The sequence below is a fragment of the Pithys albifrons genome, chromosome 12, assembly GCF_047495875.1.
Source record: "Pithys albifrons albifrons isolate INPA30051 chromosome 12, PitAlb_v1, whole genome shotgun sequence".
Lineage (NCBI taxonomy): Eukaryota > Metazoa > Chordata > Aves > Passeriformes > Thamnophilidae > Pithys > Pithys albifrons.
Window position 1 is genome coordinate 20,897,216 of NC_092469.1, and position 23,750 is coordinate 20,920,965.

Below are 23,750 nucleotides of genomic sequence, written 5' to 3' on the forward strand. Positions count from 1 at the left end.
TGACAGCCTTGGGAGGAGACTGTGCATTTCCTGGGGTAACACTGAACACTCCACAGCTTTTCCCCTTTTAATATTCCCAAATAACAGCAACATCAGCAGTGAGATTGGTTAAGAACAACAAAATACACAACTAAAAACTGCGATGTTGTGTAGGATGCAGATGTGACCGAGTCCTCCAAAAACCCTGGGGGGGTCATGTTTGCAACAGATAAAAGTTACTAAAACACAAAATCCGTGGTAAACACATTCCAGCTGCTCTGCATCTCGAGTTACAGCTGCACTGGATACACTTATCCCCCTCCACAAGAAGAAACGTTTAAAAACATACAGAGGGTGATGTTTTGTCTTTAGTCACAATCCTCCTTTACAGAGATAGCTGAGAGGCCTGTGGGAAAGACGAAGCTGATGTGGAGGAGGTTCCCATGGAATGAAAACTCTGGTTGAGCAGCCAGGGCAGGACTTGGACTTGGCCCATGGGACACCTCCTGCTACTGCCCGACACTGGAAGAAGAAAGGGCAGCCACAGCCATGAACAAACCCCAGTGACACCGTGGCTGGAGTCACCTGCAGAGCCCCATGGGATGGGTGAGACCCCACAGGGCAGCAAACCAGCCCCTTTAGACCACGCTGGAGGGGGCAGCTCATCCTTCTGCTGCACCTGAACATCCTGGTGACCCCTGGGAACTGGGAAGCCCAGGCATTTTGGAGCCTCTCGTTGCAGGTCCCACTTTGGAGCAAACCCCCCCTCCGGGTCTCACCTGGGCTGTTTGCAGACTCTTCCGCTGTCATCTGCATGAGGAGAGCGACCTGCTGGCGCTCGGAGAGCGGGTACCCTGCCCGGATCCCCGAGAGGCCCATCCCGAAGAGCAAGCCAGGCTTCCTGGTGGTGGGCTCCTTTTTAATCCTCTTCCGCTCGGGACCCTGCTTCTCTGTGGGACAAGGACACGGGGACACAAGCTGTGAATGTCACTGAGACCCACAACCACGTTCCACACCTCACAAACCAAAAAGGGATGGGTGAAGGAGGTTCCTGTGGTCAAGGGTGGAGCCCTGTGGTGAAGGATGGAGCCCTGAAATGGGAGCAGTGGTACCTGGAGCAGCACTCCAGGCTCACACCTCAGGTACAGCCAGGACATGCTCCACTCCTGCTCCTCCCACAGCCTCCAGTTCTCCCCCCTTCATCCCAGAGCAGCACAGGAAGGAGAGACTGGGTCCTCCCCGGGGCCACAGTCAGTGCTGCACCTCCCACCTTGCTTTGGGTCCTCCATCCCATGCCATGGTGTTCAGAGCAGCCTATGCAGCCTGACACCAGCACAGTGTGGACTCAACTGGAGGCATCCAACAGCATCAACAAGGAATGCTGGTAAGATACAAACTGATAGCTCAGGAACGTGGCCATCACACCCCCTCCTCCTCCTCCTCCTCATCATCAAACCAAGGAGTCTGCAGCCAAACACGTGTGGGGAGCACCAGGCTGGTCCTCTCCTCCCAGAGCAGCTGCTCCCACCTGGCACAGAGCACCCACCTCCCATCAGGTCCTCTGCAACCCTCTAAAAACATCTCAAATTAACAGGAGGGGAGGAAGAAACTCCAGAAGCAGTGCCTGGCTTGTCATCTCCAAATCCCAGCCTGGCACTCAAGTCTCCTGAATCATTCAGGTGCAAAGGTAGCTCCTGCTGAGAGACTGAGCACAAGTGCAGCTAAAGCCAGATCTGTCAAATCCTGCTGCACCATCTCCAGTGGGTTCAAAGAGCCACAGCAGAGTCACACAACCATAGAATGCTTTGGGTTGAAAGGCACCCTAAAGCTCATCTTGTTCCACCCCTGCCATGGGCAGGGACACCTTCCACCAGCCCAGGGTGCTCCAAGTCCTGTCCAAGCTGGCCTTGGACCATTCCAGGGATGGGGCAGCCACAGCTTCTCTGGGCAACCTGTGCCAGGGCCTGCCCACCCTTACTGAAATAAAAACCAACAATCCTGCAGCCCCAGCTCTGCTCATCCAGCCCCCTTTGCTCTTTGCCAGACTCAATGTGGGTCATGGGCACAGGGCCTGTTGTGCCCCAGTGCCAAGTCCAGTGGGTCAGGTGGAACTGCCAGGGGATGGGGTCACGCTTGGCCAGTGGACTCTGCACCACAGCACAGGTTTCCTCCTCCAACCACCAAACTGCAGTGGAGTAAAAGTCTCCAGCAGACGAGGGCAGCAGGGTGTGGGACACCTGCACTGCTCAGGTCCATTCCTGCTGCTCTGGCTCCCACACTGCCTGAGCTGAGGCACAGGCGGCTCCAGAAACCTCCTCCCTGCAGCATGTGTGGAGCTCCATCCCCTGCTGCCCAAGTCTCACCTGGAGCAGGTGATTCCCATCCACCCCTGCTCTCGGGATCCTGTGCATTTGAAAAACAACTGTCCCAGGGAACCTCTCAGTCAGAGAGCACGGCCACCCCTCTCCAAACAGCTCTTCTCACTGCCCAGAGAAGCTGTGGCTGCCCCATCCCTGAAATGTTCCAACCCAGACTAGACATGTGCCAGGGCCTCCCCAACTCAGTGGAATAAAAACTAACAAACCTGCAGCCCCAGCTCTGCTCATCCAGCCCCCTTTGCTCTTTGCTTGGAGCAATCTGGGCTGGTGGAAGGTGTCCCTTCCTTGGCAGGAGGGTGGGAATGGATGAGCTTTATGATCCCTTCCAACCCAAACCATTCCATGGTTCTGTGAAATACAAGCCCTGGAAACATGTCTGCATTGAAGGAGAGTCCTGATCTACCCCTTCAAAGCCACATTTCGGTCGCCCTGGCAGCTGTAACAGATGAAATCAGATCACAGGAAAGTGGGCAGCTTTTTAATGGCTCAAAATAAAATTAAACCCAGTGTGCTTACGGGAAGAAAACAACTTGACCTGGACAGTTCCAGGAGCCACAGTGCTGCATGGTGTGTCCTGCCAGGCACCCTGGCCCTGAGCACAGGGACACCTGGCCATGTGTGCAGCCCTCCCTGCTTCTCCTAAGGCTCCGAGCTGCTGCTCCAAGCTGCTTAAATCCTGCTCTGCCAGGCCTGGCTTCTCCCCAGCCTCGGCCACCTCCAGCCATGCCCCACAGCCAGACACAGAGATGCTCAAAGGTCACGCCCTGGCCGGTGCCACCAGGCACTGTCCCCGAAGTACATGACTCCCAGGGCTGCACATGGCAGAGGGGCTGCTCCCTCAGCTGCCAGCACAATTCCTGCCACAATTAGAATGGGAACATTTTCATTAATATCCCTCGGCTGCTGCAGGTTGTCAGCACGAGCCTGGGATTTGCAGAAATTGATTATCGAGTTCAACCGAAACCCCCTAAACTCCTATTCATTCTGCAGTTGCAGAAATTTCCTCCTCCACAGAACATTTAACATTAAGAAACATGTGATCAACAAGATAAAAATAAATTGGAAAGCGACTGCCGTGTTCTCACTCGCTGTGGTGAGGCAGCGAGGGCTGGTGGAGGCAGCCGAGGACTCGGCTCGTGCTTCCCAGTGGGAAGGGTTCAAGGCCAGGCTGGATGTGGCTTGGAGCAACCTGGGGTGATGACTTACCCTTGAGTGTGGGCCATCACACCTTGTCTAGTGGAAGCTGCCCCTACCCATGGCAGGGGGTGGAGCAAGATGAGCTTGAAGGTCCTTTCCAACCTAAGCCATTCCAAGATCCTGGGATTCCCTGGCTCCCAGTGTGGGCAGCAGGGCAGCCCCTGGATCACTGTGGCACAACCCTCAGGCAAGGTGGAGGGATCACAGAAGCAAGATCCATTAAAAGGCTCTGAAACACGAGCAGGAGGATGGAGACAGAGCTGCCCCCAGCATCTGCTTCCCATCGTCATCCTCAGCAGGGTCAGGGTCAGGCCTGGCCCCTGGGCTGGTTCCCCTGGCCCTGGCTGCTCCCAGGCTTACAGAGCTGCAGGTGGGTTTTATTTCAGCCCAGATTTCCCTCAGAATCACATTTTCAGCAGATTTAAAGGTGCCCCTGCACAGAGATCTCCAGATCTGTGTGCCGGCGGCTCCCAAGGCTGCTCCTTCTCCTCTAATTAAACGCATTTCTGGAACACCTTGCAGCAACATGGAGAGAAACTCACAGTGGGTAAATACCTCAGCAGACAGAAAGAAAACCTATTTCACACTCAAACTGCTTTAGCAAGCACAACCCCCCGAGGTATGAGGGGGTGAGCAGGCAGGGAGCCCCCGTGCCCATCGGCACGGCTGGACCGTGCACACGGATCCCAGCGGGAGGAAGACCACGGCAGCCCACGGATGCTCCGTGAGCCCAGGATGAGCCACACCTCCATGCAGCTATTTTTAAAGCAGCTCGTTTGCTGCTTCAGCCCTTCTGCAAACCTCCTGAGCGCAGCCTCAGCCCTGGTTTAATTCGGGGCTCCTGCTCGGCTCTTCCCTCCCGCTGACGCCAGCAGGAACCGCGTGCGCAGGCTTAAAGGGGAAAGCAGGAGCCCAGCCCAGCCAGGAACTGCTCCTGCCCTTCAGCACACGGAGCCCGAGAGGCTGCACAGGCAGAGCAGGAGCACATTCCCAGCACAAAGGGGTTTGAACGTTTGCCTATGGGTGGTTCCTGTGCCCAGACGAGACTCGGGGCAGTGCTGCAATGGGGAGCACAAATCCGGGAATGCTGAAGTGCCTTGGCCGCTCCGTGGGGGTCCCCGGGCAGATTTGGGGCTGCTGAGGCTGAACCCTGGCCCCATCCAAAACGGAGAGAAGCAGGGAAGGAGGGGAACAGGGCAATGATGGAAAACCTCTCTGTGGTTTGTCGAGGCCGTGCTTTGGGATGCTGGCAGGTCATCGGGGTGTTGGAGCCACACAGCTCCTCACTCCCCACGCACGCAGAGAGAGAGAGAGCCCTGTCATGCAGAAACCATCTGTTTCCACTGCTCCAACATGACAACACATGCATGGAAGGTGGAACCCTGAGGAAAAATACCATTTCCAAACCAGCAGCTCACGCCAAACGTCTCCGGCATGGAGACACCGAGTGCTGGCTCATCGGCAAACAGGATTTCAACAGTTTCTGTGCCGAGCGAGCACACAACCAGGAGATCAATAAGAATAAATTAGAGCAGCACAGACAGCAACAGAGACTGCACTGCACCCCCGAGACCAGGCGGGCTCTGCTCCCCCTAGCCCGGCCCAGCCTGCGTAAGAGTGACTCATTCCTGCTGCAGAACTCGGAGGGCAGAACACGTTTCAGAGCGTGTTGGCTCAAGGCAGGGAAGAGCAGGTCTGGCCTGGCACTGTGGCCTGAGGATGCACTCACAGGGCACCTGCAACGTGGGCCAGCAACTCAGGAGCTGAAAGGTTGATGGCAGCATGACCCCCCGGCTCCAGAAACCCCCAAAACTGAAGGATAAACAGGCTGAGGGTGCCAGGGGGATTTGGCTTATCAACCAGGTGCCAGAAATGAAACCAGTCAGGAAAATGAGAGGAAAAGCAGGGTCTGCCTGGGCAGAAGGATAAGGAAGGCACTCTGAGCCATTCACATACAGTGGGGAGCTGGTTCCTAACCCGCAGGATGGAGGTGCTGTCAGAAGGAACAAGCCCCCTTATAAACACACCAAGTTATGGTGTGTTGCTGAGCCCACTGTCCCCACCACTCAGCCCAGCTCCCCAGGGAGGAGGATCCACAGGCCCTGGCCCCTCTGGTTGCAGTATTTTAAACCACAGCTTGACCAGAGAGGTTAAATGCTGTGTGACAGCCTGTGATCCAAATCCTGGCGTTCTCCCTACACTTGTAGGCAGAACCCACAGTGTGTAGAAGCAGGTGCTCCCCACTGGTTCCCAAACTGCTGTGAGAGAAGGAGCACAGAGGCTGCATCAGAAACAACAATCTCCATGTTAAACAAGAGTAATTCTGAGAGAGACCAATTTTCAGGTTCAGACAGTTCATTTCCCACGAAATAGAAAGAGCTGGAGGAGGGAGGACGGGGGAGGAAGGCTCTGGCCAGCCCTCCCCTCCTGGAGCCAGGGCCAGGACACTCTGCAGACAGCGCTGATAAAAGCTCTTGTATTAAGGAAAAAGCCATCATTGATAGATTTTTGGTTCACAGAGACACAGCACACTGCAACCTCTCCCTCTGCATGTTAAGGAGGTGATGAGGGGGGAGGAGGGAGATTTATGGCAGCTCCCATCATAAAACGACCTGGTTTTCCGTGCAGCCCTTCCCAGATGGCTGCTGCACACGGGGAGTTTCTCAGGGTGATCTGAAGGCTGGTGTGTGCCAGGCTCTCCACACTGTACCGGCATTATGGAGCCCAGCGAGGAAAGGGAGAAGCTCTGACATTCACTCTCTCCCTGTTGCTAGGTGAGAACAGTTCCTTGACTATTTTAGTTAAAGGACTGAAATTACACAAGCAAAGAAAGGCCCGATGCAGCGCAGCCCCTCAGAGCCCCCAGCTGCAAACAGGGGAGTGCAGCCAGCACAGGGAATGGCACAAACAACACTTGGGGATGCAGATGCCTTCTTTAACAAGCCAGCAATTTGCTTCTCACGGATTCCCTTGTCAGCCTTCCCAACTTGGGACTAACAAGCCTGTTCCCGAACACTCACGGGCATCAGGCAGCAGCCGGCTCTGCGAGAGGATGGTTTGGGTCAGCTGATTCATCAAGCATTTTCTAACCTACTAATTAGCGTCACGTAACAACCTCGGGGGATTAGAGAGGAGTTTAAGTTCCAAGGCCAGCTCCTGCCAACCATACTCACACTGGCCCCTGTCCACCCAGCACTTCCCCAGCCATGAGCCCCCAGGCTCAGCCCTGGGCTCCCAGAAGAGCCCTTGGAGCCAGGGAAGGTCAGTGTGGACAGAGCAGCTCAGAAGGTTGGTGGGGGGTTTGTCTCTCCCTTCTTTTCCCAAAAGCACCCAAGGGAGGGAGCTGGACACACAGAGAGGAGGGCCAGGACTCCCATGGAGAGAACAGGGCACCCAGAACTGCTGCAACCCACCAGCCTGGACCCAGCCTTTGTCAGGCCTCCCCAGCTCCCAAGGAAAGCTGCTGGAGACCAAAATTAACTCAGCACACTCAGAGAATAGTACTGAGCCCCAACTCTCCCTGCTGATGACTAAAGGCCTGGAAACCACAGCTGCACCTCGAGCCAAGGGACTCAAGTGACAGCAAGACACCCAGCTAAGGAAACCACGCGCAGGAGGGGTGGGCAGCAGGAATTCTGCACTGGGCGCATCTCGCAGCTGCTCTCCCAGCAGTGGTACCTGCCCCACTCTGCATTAAGGGACCCCTGGGAGCCCGGGGGAGGTGGGGAGCGCCGGCCCCACGCCGGCAGTCTGGTGCCGTTGAGTCAGCCCGTGACTCAGCCGTGGCTCAGCGCCGGCACCGCTGTGCCAGCACCGGTGCCCACCTCTGCCACCACCTCCCTGCAGGTGCCTGCCCGGCAGGACAGTCCTGCCTCCCTGCTGCCCGTTCTCTGTGTGCTTCTAACAGCACAATTACCAAATATCCCTGTATTTTAAAGCCTGTCCCCCCTCGGTACGGCACAGGAGCCGCAGGAAGCCCCACAGGCTGCTGGAGCTGCTGCGGGAAGAGCTGGCTGTGCTGGTTCCACGGCTGCCAGGCAGCACGTAGGCTCCCTCCCAGCAGCCTGTGCATGTGGGGAGATGCTGCACGAGGGAAGGAGAAGGAAGGAGGAGAAGTCTGAGGCACAGAGATGCTGCTCCCACAGTGCTGGAGCTGTAACATGCACAGTCTGGAGCCTCACAGCTTGGTGCCACCTTTCTTTTTCCTAAAGACAGTTTATTTAGTTAACTCTGAGGAACCCAAGAGTCAGAATTGTTGCTCTAGAAACCATTTTGAAGGAGATTATTTTAAAAGATTTAGCACTGAACCACCATACCCAAACCATACACTTAGGGCAGCAATGGCCAGCAGCACCTCTGGGAGCTCACACCACAGAACCATGGAATGGTCTGGATGGGAAGACACCTTAGAACTCATCTTGTCCCACCCCTGCCATGGGCTGGGACACTTAAACCAGGTTGCTCCAAGCCCTGTCCAACATGGGCTTAAACACTTCAAGGGACAGGGCAGCCACAGCCTCTCTGGGCAACCTGTGCCAGAGGAGAGAAGGAGAGAATTCTCTCCCCAAAAGGAGAGAATTTCTTCTGTAATCTGTCCCCAGACTGCCCTGCAGCACCAGCTGCTGCCCAGCACCTGGGCAGGGTGGGTTTTGCTGCCCTTCCACAGGACACAAACCCACCTCTGACGCTTCTTACCCCACCATTGGAGCACCCACGTCAAGGCTCAGCCAGAGCCGTCCGGGAAAACAGCGGCAAACACCGTGCTAAGGAAAATGAGTCACTGCCACACATCAGGATGAGGATCCACGCCATTGTTTAAACATTTGAAGAGGGGAAAAAATATCCCACTAGAGGCAAAGAGAAAGCTGTGCTAGCTCCCAGCTCCCACATCCTTCCAGCTGGATTTTATGTGGCTGTGGAATATCCCAGACCTCCCTCACACACACACAGACACACACAGAGACACACAGAGACACACACAGACACAAACACACACACAGACACACACACAGACACACACAGACACACACAGAGACACACAGAGACACACAGAGACACAAACACACACACAGACACACACACAGACACACACACACACACAGAGACACACAGACACAGACACACACACAGAGACACACACACAGAGACACACAGACACAGACACACACACAGACACACAGACACAGACTCACAAACACACACACATACACACAGAGCAGGCCCAGCAAGCACGACCATGTTATATAAACCACCCAGGGTCAGCCAGAGTGATGGTGCAATCCCACTTCTCCGAGGGCTGGGAGCAAAGCTGAGGAGCAGAACAAGCAGCAGCAGCCTCTGCCTCCTCTGGGAATGTGAGGTGGGCACACGGCAGCCCCTTTGTTGCACAGAAAACCCTGTCCTGCACAACACACACACTTGAGTGTGCACAGCCACGAGAGTTCCTCAGCCAAGGGTCACTGGTGGCACCAGCACAGTGGGGAGACCCTCCAACACCCAGAATGAGCCATGTCTGTGCACCCACCAACACGTCTCCACCTGCCTCTGCCTCCAGCCAGCCCCAGGAACAGACGGGTCTGAAACACCCCCGGTCACAAGGACAGGGTGGTGGAAGAGGAGAGCAAGGTGCCAGGAAGTCTTTTCCTATCTCCATTAAGTCTTCTCCATCTCCAGCATTTACCTGGAGTAAACAATCTCAAAGAAGAGGAACAGGCTCCTGCTAAGCATCAGTCTGACTCTGCACACTGATCTGTGGCTCCCTGCTGGTATCTCCAACCCAGCAGCTGAGTCATTTCCTCTCCAGTCCCCACCAAACAGGTTGAGAGTCTCCTACACCTTCCCTACATCTTCCCAGAGTCTGTGAGAGGTCAGTTTGCCTTTCAATAGGTCTGTGAGTGCCGTGACCTCCTGCAGGTCTCCTGTGGGAGCTGGGCAGCTGCTGCCCCTGGGCTCAGCCGCTTCCCCAGGAAGGACAAGCTCTGGAGAGGAAGGGGAAGACGTGTGGGAGACAAGAGTCACGCGGCTGCGGAAGGCAGGGGGGTCTCACGGGCTGCTGCTCCTCCCCAGCAGCCACAGCCTCTCCCCAGCGGCTCTTTGCTCTTTTTTTCACTTGGTTTCCTTCTCGCTGCTGCCAGCAGAAACATTTCCAACGTCTCTGCAGGCAGAGAGAGGCCAGAGCCCTCGGAAAAGCAGCTCCCTGCGAGCGAGCTGGCGGAGCCCTGCGTGACGTCTCAGCTGTCACGAGGGTCAGACAGCCCTGCAGCCAGTTTGGCCTTCAATTCTCAACCAAGTACTGAACGTGGCAGAAACACCCTTGACAAAAAGCAGAAGCTCTGGCTCTGGTTAATCAGCTTTGCCTCGTCCTGGCCACCCCCACCTCCAAAGGTGACACCCCAAGTGACACAACACAGAACCCCGAAACTTCAACCCTGCAAAGAGCCATCACATTTAACAGAATTAATTCATTCTTTGAAACTTTCTCTCCAGACTGGGAGGAGTTCAGTAACAAACCCATGGAAGCACCGGGCCAACCTCAGGACACGTCACAGAACAGCCCTCACTGGTGGCACTCCTGGCCCTTCCCAATCTGCCCTCCCAACTCCTGAAGCAGAGGAGACACATCCTGTGTCACTCACCTCTCACGGTCACCAGAGAGAAACACCAAACTCAGCCTTTGGACCATTTTTAACCATATCCCCAAATCTGAGCCCACTTCATCTCTTTGCACAACCATTTTACCTGACCAGAACTATTTCCAAATGCAGATTTCCTAGGAATCCACAGGAAGGACCCATGCAAACCTCTGCACAGAAATCCACAGCACAGCCCCTTACAAACAAACAACACTATCTCTTTTCTCCCCATCCAAGCTTTGTGACAGCTCTTCCCAAGTCCTCCCAAATCCAACAGCCTTCAGTGTCCATGTGGGGCCATGGTGGGCAGGACCCCTGTGTACCAGCCACTCTTCTGCCATGAGATTGACCTGCTTGACCAAGTTTTACTTATTGGTTTTCTTTTAAACAATACTCAGCTTTATTCTCTTACTTAACAAGTTCTCATGAACAGGCCCAGCTCCACAGCTTGTTCTGGGATAGTCAGAAACAAGGAGAACAGAACACAGCTGAAGGAAGGGTATCTCCTCACCCAGCCACTGCTTGGTCCACCTAAAAACATCACTAAGAAGGGCTTTAACCCACTGAGCTCCAGATGTGCACACATGGACCACAGCAGTTATCCAACCCTTGTCCACACACCTCTTCCTCCAACTGAAAAATGCAGGAAACTTGGCACACACTCCCACACGGATTGCCTGTGCCCTGGGGCCTGTGTGCTCCCCACCAGCCCCAGCATTCATGTTCTGAGGGGGGATATGGCATTTCTGTACCTGTATCCGAGTCTTTTTGATCTCCATTTGTTCCAACAGTGAAAGGCAACTTGCGTTTGGTCGCTCGCTCTTTCACCTCTTTGCCGCCATCGCTCCGGTCCAACTTTGGAGTCTTGGTTAGAGAAACTTTATCTTTATCCTGGAAAGAGAAGAGACCAGATTAACAATTGGCTTCCCCACATGGTGTTCACCTGATCCCCCAAATCCCACACCAGTTTCAAACAGCATCTCTTTCCTTTATATTGTGGATTTGCAGTACCAGGGTTTGCCAGCGAAGCCTCCACCAGACAAAGAGCTCCAACAAGGCCAACTGAGGCTGTTGTGTGGTGCCAAATTCCAACCAATCCACGTGAAAAATGGACCCAACACCTTGTGTGAGGCCAGGGATGTGCCTGGCTGTGAGCACGGAGGGAAGGCAGGCTGTGATGGGGAAGCCTGAGGATTTCCAAATGCAACCACACGACAAGTACAACCCATTCCTGCTTTGTACCAGTCCTGTTTATTTGAATTGGTTTGGATTTAACATGAAGCAGAAATGCTGGGAACTGCTTGGAAGCAGGGAGGGATTTTGAAGGAACATCCCAAGCAAGACAAAATTACCAAGTATTGAGGCAAGTGAGATTTTTCACATGACCAGGCTGAGCTGGTCCACAACTCTAACTCCAGCAGTTCAGTGTGCTGGGAATACACAGCCCAAGGTCATGCCCTTGTGTTTTTCGTCTGTGAGGAACAGTATTATTTTAAGCAAGCTCTTCTGGACTGACCACTGTGCCCCTGCTCCAACAACAAGGGCAGCACAAGTGGCTTTGTGACAGATCTGATTTCAATAACCCAGCAAAACCCAGACCCTGAGCTTCAGAGGCAGAGTTAGATTAAACACAAGAACCTCAATACATCAAATGGTGCCAGACCGTGGCTGGGAGCTGGGATGAGCCAACCCAAGAGCATTCTCTTGTTTAGAGAGGAGCAGTCCCCCTGTCTGTGCCTGGCAGGTGGCCCCGGACTGCACCATCCCCGTGTGTGTCACTCCTTCCTCTTCCCCAGTCTGTGTCTGCAGACCAGACCTGACCCACAGAGGAAAGAGAAACCCCTGGCTCAGCCCGAGGGGTTCAGTTTGCAGCATGACAGCCCCGTGGCTCCTCTCACTGTGCCCCAGTGAGGATGGAGGAAATGGGCTGGGGAATCCCTTTTTTGGTAAAGCAAGAGAAACAAACCTGCCTGACAGGGCTGTGTGGTGGGAGGGAGCCAAGGCAGGCTCGGAGCCCCGGGAAGGAGGGCCCTGCTGCAGAGCAGCCGGCACCGGAGCGGCGGCACCGAGTCCCCACAGCCAAAGTAAACACTCCAGCATTTCCTTTCAACCCTCCAGATCGAAATGCTTTTGCCTTGCTTTTCCTGAGGTGAACAAAAATAGTTTGCAATACCAAATGATGCCACTTTACTGGCAGCTGCTGCTCTGAGCAGCTCTGAGGAGCTCCCAGCACCTCACAGGAATGTGAGCTGACACCTTGCTCTGTCCAAATTCTATGACTCTGTTATCAAAGAATAAAATAAAACGTGTGTGTGCCCATGAAAAAAAGCCACCAAATTAAAAAATGCAGCTTTTCCCATCCTGGTCATCCACATCCTGAAGTTTTCCTTTTATCTGCTTGGATAAAAGGCATCTCTGAGCACTAAGGACACGACTCTGTGAGGTTCCTGCACTGTGAAGTGGTCACAGCACCAAGGCTGTCAGAGTTCTGGATAACACTCTCAGACATCCAGGTAGGTTTTCTGCTGGATTAATGCTGTCCAGGATCTCTGTGCACTCAGGAGTGAGAAAAAGGGCAAGACAGGTAAAAATGCAGCTTGTTCTAGAAAGGTAGAATCGTGGAATCATGGAATGGTTTGGGTGGAAGGGACCTTAAAGCTCATCTTGTTCCACTCCCTGCCATGGGCAGGGACACCTTCCACTATTCTAAGGTGCTCCAAGCCCTGTCCAATCTGACCTTGGACACTTCCAGGGATGGGGCAGCCACAGTTTCTCTGCCCAACCTGTGCCAGGGCCTGCCCACCCTCCCAGGGAAGGATTCCTTCCCAATATCCCACCTAACCCACCCTCTGTCAGTTTAAAGCCACAGTCATTGCCGTGTTGTTAAACTCCCCATGTTGGAGAAGGGACAGGATAGGGGAATTAGGGGAAAAACCTTCCCAGACAGGAGGGTGAGCCCAGCCTGGAACTGGCACTGGAGGTGTCCATGTGAATCCCGGGCATGCTCGGGCAGCGCTTCCTTTGCATCCGCCCCAGCGCTCGGAGCTGCTGATCCAGCCAGTTCAGCACAATTAAATACCACGGAGCGAAGGCAGCCCCGGCTCCGCTTTGAAGATTCATTTGTACAGTAGCACAACGATAACCTTTTCTACTAATTGGAGCAGGGAAGATCCAGACTCTGCTCCCCTCTGGAAAGCAGCGACCTGCTGGGGATGCCTGCAGCAGGGGGTGGAACATCAAGGCAGTTGGAGAGTCCTATTCCTGAAAGTTTTCCCTTTCTTATTTTAAGCTTTACTTCCCAAATTATTTCCAATTTTGTAATGAAGAATGTTGTCCTTTACTCGAGTAAAACCTGGTTTCACTTTTAGGCCTTCTCATGTGTAAAGTAAACTCAGACTCACTGGAATCAGGTTTCACAAATGGAACAAATCCAGGTTAGAATCACAGAATCCTGGAATGGTTTGGGTTGGAAGTGACCTCAAAGCTCATCTCGTTCCACCCTCTGCCAGGGGCAGGGACACCTTCCACTAGCCCAGGCTGCTCCAAGCCCCACCCAACCTGCCCTTGGCATTGAAGAGAAACTCCCATGAACAGCCACATGTGAGAGTTGGGGCTCTCCACGGCCAGGACAGGAGTTTGGGGATGGGGAACAGTCAAGAGCTGAGCAGCAGCAACAAGTTCCCCTTTGTGGGTGTTAATATAAAGCTGCTTTGGCAAAGGGGACACGGCAACCATGAGTGCAGGAGAAATCCCCTACTGGCACGTTGTGTTCTTAGTAAGATTTGCTATATGAGTAACTGAGCCCACTTGCAGTTGCACTTGCAGAAGTCAAAAGATCCCAAGTCAGTCCTGGCCACCGCAGTTTGGAGCACAAACCCACCATGACCTGCCCCAGCAGCCACCCAGGGTGAGGTGCTGCAGCCTGGGGGTGGAAAGGCTTCTTTCATCAGTTCAACAGACCCTGATTCCAATCTGCTCAGGGCACTTCTGACACAAAACAGCCAGAGGCCGGTTCTCTGAGCAGAAACAATCCTGTGGTTCTTTTTGATACAGAATTCTAAAGACAGAGACATTTAGATGGGGCTCTGAGCAACCTGGTCTAGTGGAAGTTGTCCCTGCCCACGGCAGGGAGTGGGACAAGATGAGCTTTAAGGTACCTTCCAACCCAAACCATTTACAAACCCATGCAAAGGAATCCGTATTTCCAGCCCTGCCACCTCACTCTGACAGAGCCTGACTTGCCTCCCAGTGCTTATGCAGAGACTTGCACTGCCAGCCATGGAAATCCCCGAGCCCTTTGTTCTCCAAAATGAGCTGAAAGCATTTCAGGTTGTGATGTCAGTAAGAATTAGGCAACAAGGAAGAAAACCAGCACAGGCAGTCTGGGAGGAGAAGCTCAGGAGCACCGAGGGCTCCCAGGCCTGTGCCCCAGGTGATGCCCCATGTCAAAGTCCTGCCGTGGGCAAATCAACCCACTCTGCAAAAAGCAAATGCTCCAGGAGTGGGACCTTCCCTGCACCAGTGGGTCACTTCCTGGCCAGGTCTCTGCCAGGGGGGAGAAGAGACAGGAGAAGGTTCTTCCTGTGTTACAAGAAGCAACTGGATGTGGTGGAAACCAAACTATTCCCTAAATCTGTGTCGTTTGCAGCGTTTCCAACACCAGAGTACAACACACACACAAAGTTCCAAAAAGTCTGAATTTGTGTTGTTATCAGTGCTGCAATGAAATATTTGAAGTCTGGAGGAGATTGGAGCTGAAGCCTCATTCCTGTGAGCTTCAGGCACCAAGGTTTGTAAGGAACATGACCCTGTGCTGACCATGGGATCATTTTCTTCACCAGGACGATGTCTCTTTGGTATCTACATCACCCAGATGCTTCTGCAGGTTTCACAGCCCAGAAGGTGATTCTGGTGGACACACAGCCCAGCACTCATTTGGACAGCCCTGGAAAGCCCTGACAGCCCAATGGGTTTCAAGAACCAAAAAACAGGGACTGTGTTCCCTTTTCTGAAACAGGGAGAAGAGGAAGAAAAACCTCCCTTTTTTTAACTTCTGCCAGCTCCTACAAGCAAAAACCAGGGTAAGTGCTGTTCTGCTTGGTGTTCAGTTCAACCACTGCAGCAAAAATGCAGCTGGGGCTATGCAAGAGGGAGCATTTCCCCACAAAGAGGCAAATGCTCTGCGGCAGGGCCGAGCACACGGTGTAACCACCCAGCCAGGCCCAGGCACATCAGGAAATGGTTCCCACAACTGATCTGACTCTTGCTGCAGAGCTCTGCTCAGCCTAAGCCATGAGTAATCTGCCTCTGCTATGGAGATATGTGGATCTAGACCAGAAAGGAGAATTATTCATATATGGCATGCAGATTTATACAGAACCCTTCAGCCTGAACTCAGCAGGAGGAGTCCCCAGGCTGCCAGTGCCCGCCCTGGGCAGGCTGAGTGAGCCATATAAGGGCTCCACTAACCCTGGGAGAAACAGCCCCAGCGCTGTCAGACACTGTCTTTAAACCACTTCACTCTCGTGGCTGCATCCCACAGTTCCCAAGTCCCCTCCTGTGGAGGGGCAGCGAGCAGAGAGCCAGGAGCACGAGCCCCACAGCTGAAAGGCAGCAGCTGTGACATCCCATTCCTCAAAGCAGGAGCCCTCTGGAAAAGGGCAGCTTCCCTGAGAGCCAGGCTGCTGCCTGTTCAAGCCTGGACCTCATGTCCAAAGTTTGGTGATCACAGAATCCTGGAGTAGTTTGGGTTGGACAGACTGTACAGATCACCCCCTGCCATGGGCAGGGGCAAAGTCCACTGTCCCAGGTTGCTCCAAGCCCTGTCCAGTCTGGCCTTGGACACTCCCAGGGATGGGGCAGCCACAGCTTCTCTGGGCAACCTGTGCCAGGGCCTGCCCACCCTCACAGGGAAGAATTCCTTCCCAATATCCCATCTAACCCTCCCCTCTTTCAGCTCAAGGTCACTCCTCTGGTCCCTGTGGCCCTCACCCCACCAGAGCACCAGGACCCCCAACATCCAGCCCCATCCCCACTGCCAGCAATGGGGCTGCAGGTGTGCAATGCCTGTTTCAAGCTGAATCAACTATGAAGGTTCACACTAAGAGGACAACACTTCAGTGGCATCTCTTTGCTCTCCCCGTGCCCACTGGCGGGTCCCTGCGTGTGGCACCGCTCGGGCTCTGCCCTCCCTCTCCAGCCTCCTGTGCCAAGTCCCAGCTCGGGCCTTTGAAGGTGTTGACAAAGGCGAGATAAATGAAAGGCAGCTCTGCTGACAGGCAGGTACAACAGCGTCTGCAGGGAGGAGCTCCAAGTGCTTTTCCCCTGAGTCACTGCTCCAGCTCAGCTGCAGAACCAACCACAAACAGACCCTTTGGCCACTCAGGCTGGATCTCAGCTCAGCCCTGGGAACACAAGAGCCTGTGAGCGTCTCCTCCCTTGAAAAGCCACAATTCAGCGAGCAGAGAGCTCTGCCCCGTCCCCTCTCAGTGCCACTCTGGCTGCTGCCTCTGAATGGGAGGCAGGAATCGTGTCCTAGTTCTGCAGGCAGGGAGAGAACTCGGCTCCCGGCGTGCCCCGCGCCGCCCGACAAACCTGCTCTGTAAATAACACGCAGCCTCTGAGCTGCCAGGAGTGGATGAAATAAAATGGGAGCTGATTCATATTCCAACTGATCCTCTCCCTCCCCAAGCACCTGCGCCAGCATTAAGCTTCTTACCCGGCGCAAACCAGCCCTGTATTTACATATCCTTGTTTGCCAGGGTAAACTCTGGCATCTTCCCGATGCTCCAGGACAGCTGTGCCCTCTCCAACACCCCCGATCCCAGACTGTGCCCCCTCCAAAGCCCCGCGCTGTGCCCACAACGCCGACCCATCCACGCACGGTGACAGAGTGGGGAACACGGCAGGCACCACCAACAGGCTCCATAACCAAATCCTGCCTGGGATTTGCCTGCTGGTGATTTGGCACTTTGCTGGTTTTGTCAATAACATGACCTCAATCACATGAGGAGTTACTGCCATCGCCACGGGAGGGATTGCAGGGGAAGTGACGGAGCTGGGGCTCACCACGCTCAGCCTCAGCTCCCAGGCAGAAATTCCTGGGGGAATGCTGAGAAACTGGAGCAAGGAGATGAAAGGGAAGTGCACGAGATTTGTTTCCTTAGCAGAATTTGGTAGATGTAGGTTTTCATGTTTATTCAAATTTGCACAGATTTCTGCACAAGTATTGACTGGAAACAACTGATACTGAGAAGGGGGAAAAGCTGAATGAGAGGAGACAGAGCTCACGCCTGGAGCAAAACAAGAACCTGGGAATAAGTGAACTTATTTATCCTTCAACTCAGATTTCATCTCAGCAGCTTCACATCAAGCCACACCAAAACCCAAACACCTCAGATAAAGCCCAGAAGCAGCAATTTCAGCAGAGCAGCTCCCAGGCTGAGTCCTGGACTGCCCACGCTGCTGGGGAAGCAAGACCAGCTGAGCCTGACACGGACACAGCATTCCCATGAGGAGGAGGAGGAGGAGGAGGAGCTCCTCCCTCGCCCAGCACACACTTGCACCATCACTGCATCACTTGGGCCTTCCACAGCTCAGGGCAGGAACCCCTAAAAATGCACAGTACTGCAGAAGAGAATCTTCCAGAGCATCTCACTTTGCTCAGCTGAGTCAGGTCCAGGTGGCACAGCATTTCCTGGGAAGGATTGCAGCCACAGAGGAGTAACATGGACCCCATCAGCTGGCAGAGCACCAACACACCAATGTAATTCCCAGGGTAAGAGTCCAGGGCAACCTCCTGCCACGTGAAACACTGTCACAGCTTGGAGATAAAGCAAGAAAGATGACCCAAACACTGACCTTTTTCCCCGTTTGTTTCTCCACCATGTCGTTGCTGAGAGAGAAATCTTCTGACTGTGGTGTTTTAGAACACCCACCCTTGGGCATCGTTCTGCCTTCCTTACTTGATCTTCATTTATGCTGCCATCGCCTCATCATCAACCGTCTGTTGGGAGAGAGGAAAAGGAAGGTCAGACAGCTCAGAAGGACCTTCCCACCTTGGGGGGGAAAGGGAAGACACTTCCCATGGGGATACACCCCCTCCCAACCCTTGGGCAGCAGCTCCAGGACAGCAGAGCACCCTCCAATGTGGGAAAAGTCACTGCAGGCTCCTGCCACCTTCCCAGTGAGTAAGAGGTGCTGCAAGGAATCACACACGGAATTACAGAACCCTTAAGGTTGGAAAAGACCTCCAAAACCATCGAGTCCAACCTTGTGCCCAATGCCCACCTTGTCCCCCATTCCAGAGCACTGAGTGCCACAGTCAGTCCTTCCTTGGACACCCCCAGGGGTGGGGACTCCAAACCTCCCTGGGCAGCCCCTTCCAAAGCCTGACACCACTTCCCATGAAAAAATTTCTCCTGATGTCCAACCTGCACCTCACCTGGCGCAGCTTGAGGCTGTGCCCTCTTGTCCTATCTCTGTTGCCTGGGAGAAGATGCCAATCCCAGAGAGGCAGGCTGGGACCTGCAGCTGCAAACAGGGCTTGTTCCATGCACAAGGAATAGCCTGGAACAAACTGTGTCCCAACAAGGAGCAACATCCCTCCTGCTCTCCATCCACAGCATCACTCCAAGCCCACACAAAGCTCCCTGAAGCTGTGGCTCCACCTGGAGTGCAGGGACATGGGGACAGCCCTGGGGTAGGGACAGCCCCACTCACTCCCCCCGCTGAATTATCAGACACTCACAGGACCAACACAAAGTACAAAACCTACATTAAAAAGTGCACTTTTTGAACATGTTCCCATTATGAGACCAGAAAGCACCGAGGGGTCAGAGCCTTCCTGGGGCCATTTGACATCCCAGCCCTGGCTCTGGCTCTGGTGCCACCCCTTGGCCCAGGTGAGCCAACCTGAGGGTACAAAGCACTCCTGCTCTGTGTTGCCTGGTTACAGGGCTGGAAAGACAACTGACATCTGAAATAGAGGGAGGCACAAGCTGGAACAGAGATCAGAAACAGCAGCTGGAGCCAAGGCCCTTTTAGGTGAACAAAAATATCTCCTCTCCCGAGAGCAGGGCCTGGAAAGCATCCATGGCAATGGGATATCTGTGAGGAGTGACCCCCAGCAACCCCCACAGCAACGGGCTGAGGCTGGGGGGGCACAAACAGGGCACCTTTGGGAACCACTCCCCAGCTGACTGCCAGGACTAACATCGCCCCCATTAAGGTCTGACACCAGCAGCTCTGCAGAGCTACAATTGCAGGAAATTGTCCAGGAACAGTCATGCAGTGCTCCATCACGAGATGGGAATTCTGGGGGCGGGGAGAGAGAGAAAACAGAGGAGAGAGGAGAGCGGGGAGAGGACAGGACAGGACTGGACCCAAAGCCTCCTGCCAGCCCTGGCTGAAGCAGCAGGGACCTTGAACCACGTCCTGGGAGAGCCTGGCACCACCTTGCACCACACCTGCAGTGGGGCAGGATGGGACTTACAGGCTGGGGGAACTCAAGAGTGGTGCTTTCATCAGCCTTGCATTTAGAAGTTCCCTGGAAACCCCTTTCAAATTTAAATGTTCCATTTACGCTTCAGAGGCTTTGGGGCCCTTTGGGTTGCTTTGTGGATTCTTTTTTTTTAAAAAAGGTGGTTCAGAGGCCCCAGTCCAGCCCTTCAGCAGCACAAATTCCCAGACCAAAGCCCCAGGCACAGACAGTCCCAGTGCTGGTGATTCCAGCAGGTGACTGTGGTTCCCTAAACCTCTGTCCCAGCTCCACTGCCTGGCTATGGGAAGGTGGTTATTTGTGTTTAGGAATGAAGCTTTGGAGACTGAGATGTCCCCATGTCCCCCTGCTCGATGCAGCTGTGGTGCTGAGCTCTGGGACCCCCCAGCCAGCAGCCCCAGCCCTTTCCTTCCAGCTGGGAGAGCAGGAAAGGACCTGAACTGGCCGAGACAGGAACAGGCTCATCCACTCTCCTCCTCACCACAGCCCAGGCAGCAAAAAGGGAGGAAGTTCAGAAAATTCAGTCTAACAACTCAGGCTGTCCATAAAGAATCATGGAAAAAGAAAACCTGTTAGAGCGAGGGAATGCCTGCAGAGGTTTGTGTCTCCAGATTTCTGCTCTTCATCCCTCGGGAGGAGCACCAGAGCTCATGCAAACAGCACCTTAAAAAAGCAACTCAGCATTCCCAGATTGCCAACACGGAGGGGCTGAAATCACCAATCCAGAGGCCAAGGCAGGAGCTCTGACCCCCAGTCAGGGCTCCAGGAGCAGCTCCAGCCATTCCCAGCCTCAAGAACCTCACTCTGTCAGGCATCATTAACCAACTGGTAAAATTAGAGAATTCTTTCCCCTCGGTTTCACCTGCTGGGGCTCATTAAGGTGCAGGTAAAGGAGAAAGGAGGGTGTGCCTGGGAGGAGGCAGGAGCAGAGGGGAACATTCCCTTCAATATTCACTGCAAATCTAGGAGGTGCAAATTCAGATGAAGTGCTGGGCAATGGAGATTTATTGACAGTTCCCAAGGGATATTAAAGCCGAGCAGGTTCAGCTCTGCTGACAGGGGGATGGCTGGGACCAGGACATGCTCTGCTCCCACCAGCAGCCAAAGACCAACCCCACGCTGTACCAGGGCCTCACTCAAGCAGCTCCATGACCCACACACTGCCAATTTATTCTCAAAGAAATCGTGCCCACTCCCAAGCCTTTGTGGCTGTTTGTACCAGGGGTAGGTATCTATTCACGTGGAGCTTCCAAAACCTGTTTAACTGAGAAAAGGCCAGACGGATGCCAGATTAATTCTGCGCCCCTTCTGTTCGCGGAGCTGACTCATTACACTTGGAAAGCCGCTGCCTCTCTGGGTAAACACAGCCCTGGCCTGTTCCACAGCTTGTAGGGAGTATCACATTTGCACAACAATTGCCGACAACGCCGCAGCCTTCCTTTCATTTTTAAGCACGTTTAATAAGTTCGTTTCATTTTGGAGCACGTTTATCAGTCAGAGGGGAGGTACAGACTCCCCGTTGGAAGAGCCATCCCCAGGAGCAGCTCAGAGTGGCAAATCTAGGGCTGCAGAACGACAATTTGGCTTCGATCCCTCCCAATTCAGGAGCTGGGAGAGCCACCCCCTTTCCATGACCCCTCTCTCTGGCTCACCTCCCTCCCAGAGACAACCCGCACCCTTCCGATTTCATAAACAATTAACTAAGCTCCTCCAAGGAGCTGATTCCATGTCGCTGCACAATAAGAAGTGGGAGACCGAGTGAGCTCAAGGGAATATAATCCCTCATCCTTCTCTGGGAACACAAAGGAGCTGCTCCCCCCTGGCCAGTGGCCAGCCCGGTGCTCACTGGCCCCCCGGCACAGCCACAGCAGCCCCTGCCACTGGAGAGCTTGGATCCCACACAATTCCCTGGGAAAGCAGTGCATGGAGAGAGGGACCCTGCCCGGGATGGACCAGCCTGGGCACGGCAGCTGGTCCAGGATAGCTGGTTCCAGCAGGGAAGGCCATGGTGGTCCCAGCCCACGGAGTATCACACATGGGATGTTGCCAGCCAGGACACAGCTGGAGAAGCAGAGATGACACCCAGTCCTGTCCCCCTGCCCGAGACCTGCAGCCCTCCTGGACACTGCCAGGGGGTGGCAGATGGGGGTCAGAGCCCCCAGGGCTGCCCCAAGCACTCCCCCAGAGCACGGGGAATAGGAGCACTGGGAACATAACGAGGAGATGGGGAGTGAGGCTGGGTGGGAATGGCAGAGCTCTGCAGAGCCAGCCCTGGCCACACACACACCCCCACGGCCCTTTCCCCTGCTGGGCTGAGGAACCAGGCAAAAATGGGGTTTATTTCATCCAGGGCACACTGAGCCAAAGCCACACACTGAGACCAAACACTTCTGTGAAGGACCTCAAAAGGAAATGATCCCAAAAGGGAGGGAAGGGAGGGGGTCATCTGTCCCTCCCAGGGAGGAGGAGGAGAGCACTGCTGGCTGCAAGCTCGGCACATCTGGGAGGCAGCGTGGGACCAGTTGCTCCCATTAGCCAGGACCAGGCTCCCAGTGCTGGCAACAGCAAACTGGGACAGGCACAGAGGAACATGGGCAGAGTCCACTTCAGCCACAGCCAGACAACACCAACACCAACAGGAGAGGAGATTCTTCACTAACAAACCCAACAGATGCCAAGACACTGAAATCCCCCATCTCTATCCCTCCTTCCTCATGGGCCCAGCAAGCAACACACCAACATCCCTATCTGTGACAAGGGAAAGGCAAACACCAGTGAGGAAAACAACTGAATCACAGAATAGGATCATGGAATGGTTTGGGTTGAAAGAGACCTCAAAGTTTATCCAGTGCCACCCTCTGCCATGGGCAGGGACACCTCCCACCAGCCCAGGTTTCTCCAACCTGGCCTTGGACACTCCCAGGGATGGGGCAGCCACAGCTTCTCTGGGCACCTGTGCCAGGGCCTGCCCACCCTCACAGGGAAGAATAAAGAACCCTTTCAGATGTATCTCCAAGGGGGAATGGCAGCATTACCTGGCTTTGCTGGTCCCAGCCCTCCATCCCAGCCCTGCCCTCCTGCAGACCAGCCAAACTCCTGCCATTCAATGTGAAGCCACAATAAATGAGCTCATGCCCACGATCTGTGATCGGAGCCTGCCTGGACCTCGCCAGCCTGGAGTAAAAAAGATTGTGGAGCCTCCTCTCAATGCCAGAAATGAGGAGGGAGTTGGCTGGAGGCTCCTGCCCGTGCAAACCCCCCAGTGCAATTAGAGCCCCAGACATCATTTGCACAGATCCAACACGTTTGTTTGGTCTGAAAAGGCTGGAATAGGAACAAACCTGATGAAAAATGAAAATTTGAATACCTCCTTCTCCTTTTAAGTACTCTGTCCCAGAAAAACAGGTGTCTCAAATCTTTGCAAACTGCCTTAAAATAATACCTCACACCCAAAACTTGACACACACTCCCAGCACTGGAAAGCAAGGGGAGAAAACCAAGAGTTGAGGTCTTCTAACATGCAGAACCACAGAATCCCAGAACTGTCTGGGTGGGAAGGGACCTCAAAGCTCAACTCGTTCCACCCCCTGCCATGGGCAGGGACACCTCCAGGCTGTTCCACCAACATGCTCCCAGCACCTGCTCCCCACCAGTTCATCCTTCACTTCCCACCAGTTCATCCTTCACTCCCCACCAGTTCATCCTTCACTCCCCACCAGTTCATCCTTCACCTGCTCAGCCAACACGACCCACAATTAGTCCCTAGAAGTGCCCACGAGCACCAGCAGGACGTGCAGGTTGGGGAACAAGGAACAATTGTTTTCTTTGTGCTCCAGCCCAGCTCCAGAGGAGTAAAGTCCATGGTTTTCCAGGGTGAGTACACAGGCCAGGAGCAGCAGGAGCCCTGCAAGCCTGCACAGCAAACACAGGCGGTTTCCTCAGCACCTGACAATGGGTAATCACAGAGATTAGCTATTAATGAGATAGTGCAGTGCAAGGTGCTAATTCTTAGGACCCAAAAAAGGGCAGTGGAAAGAGCCCTGTGGTTGCCATGGGAAAGCAAAC

At 54.2% G+C, this 23,750-nt stretch overlaps 1 protein-coding gene across 4 annotated transcripts in view; it reads right to left on the reverse strand.

Moving 5' to 3' along the window:
• ANKRD11 (ankyrin repeat domain containing 11) overlaps positions 1–23,750 on the reverse strand; it is a 138,403-nt gene that overhangs the window by 15,873 nt on the left and 98,780 nt on the right. For all 4 annotated transcript variants that reach the window (XM_071567520.1, XM_071567522.1, XM_071567523.1 and 1 more), the window contains exons 3-5: positions 18,047–18,191; positions 10,939–11,077; positions 759–929 (exon numbers count right to left, since the gene is read on the reverse strand). In XM_071567520.1, the coding sequence (XP_071423621.1) occupies positions 759–929; positions 10,939–11,077; positions 18,047–18,133 (397 nt within the window). In that variant the 5' untranslated portion in view covers positions 18,134–18,191. The remainder of the gene's footprint in view (positions 1–758; positions 930–10,938; positions 11,078–18,046; positions 18,192–23,750) is intronic.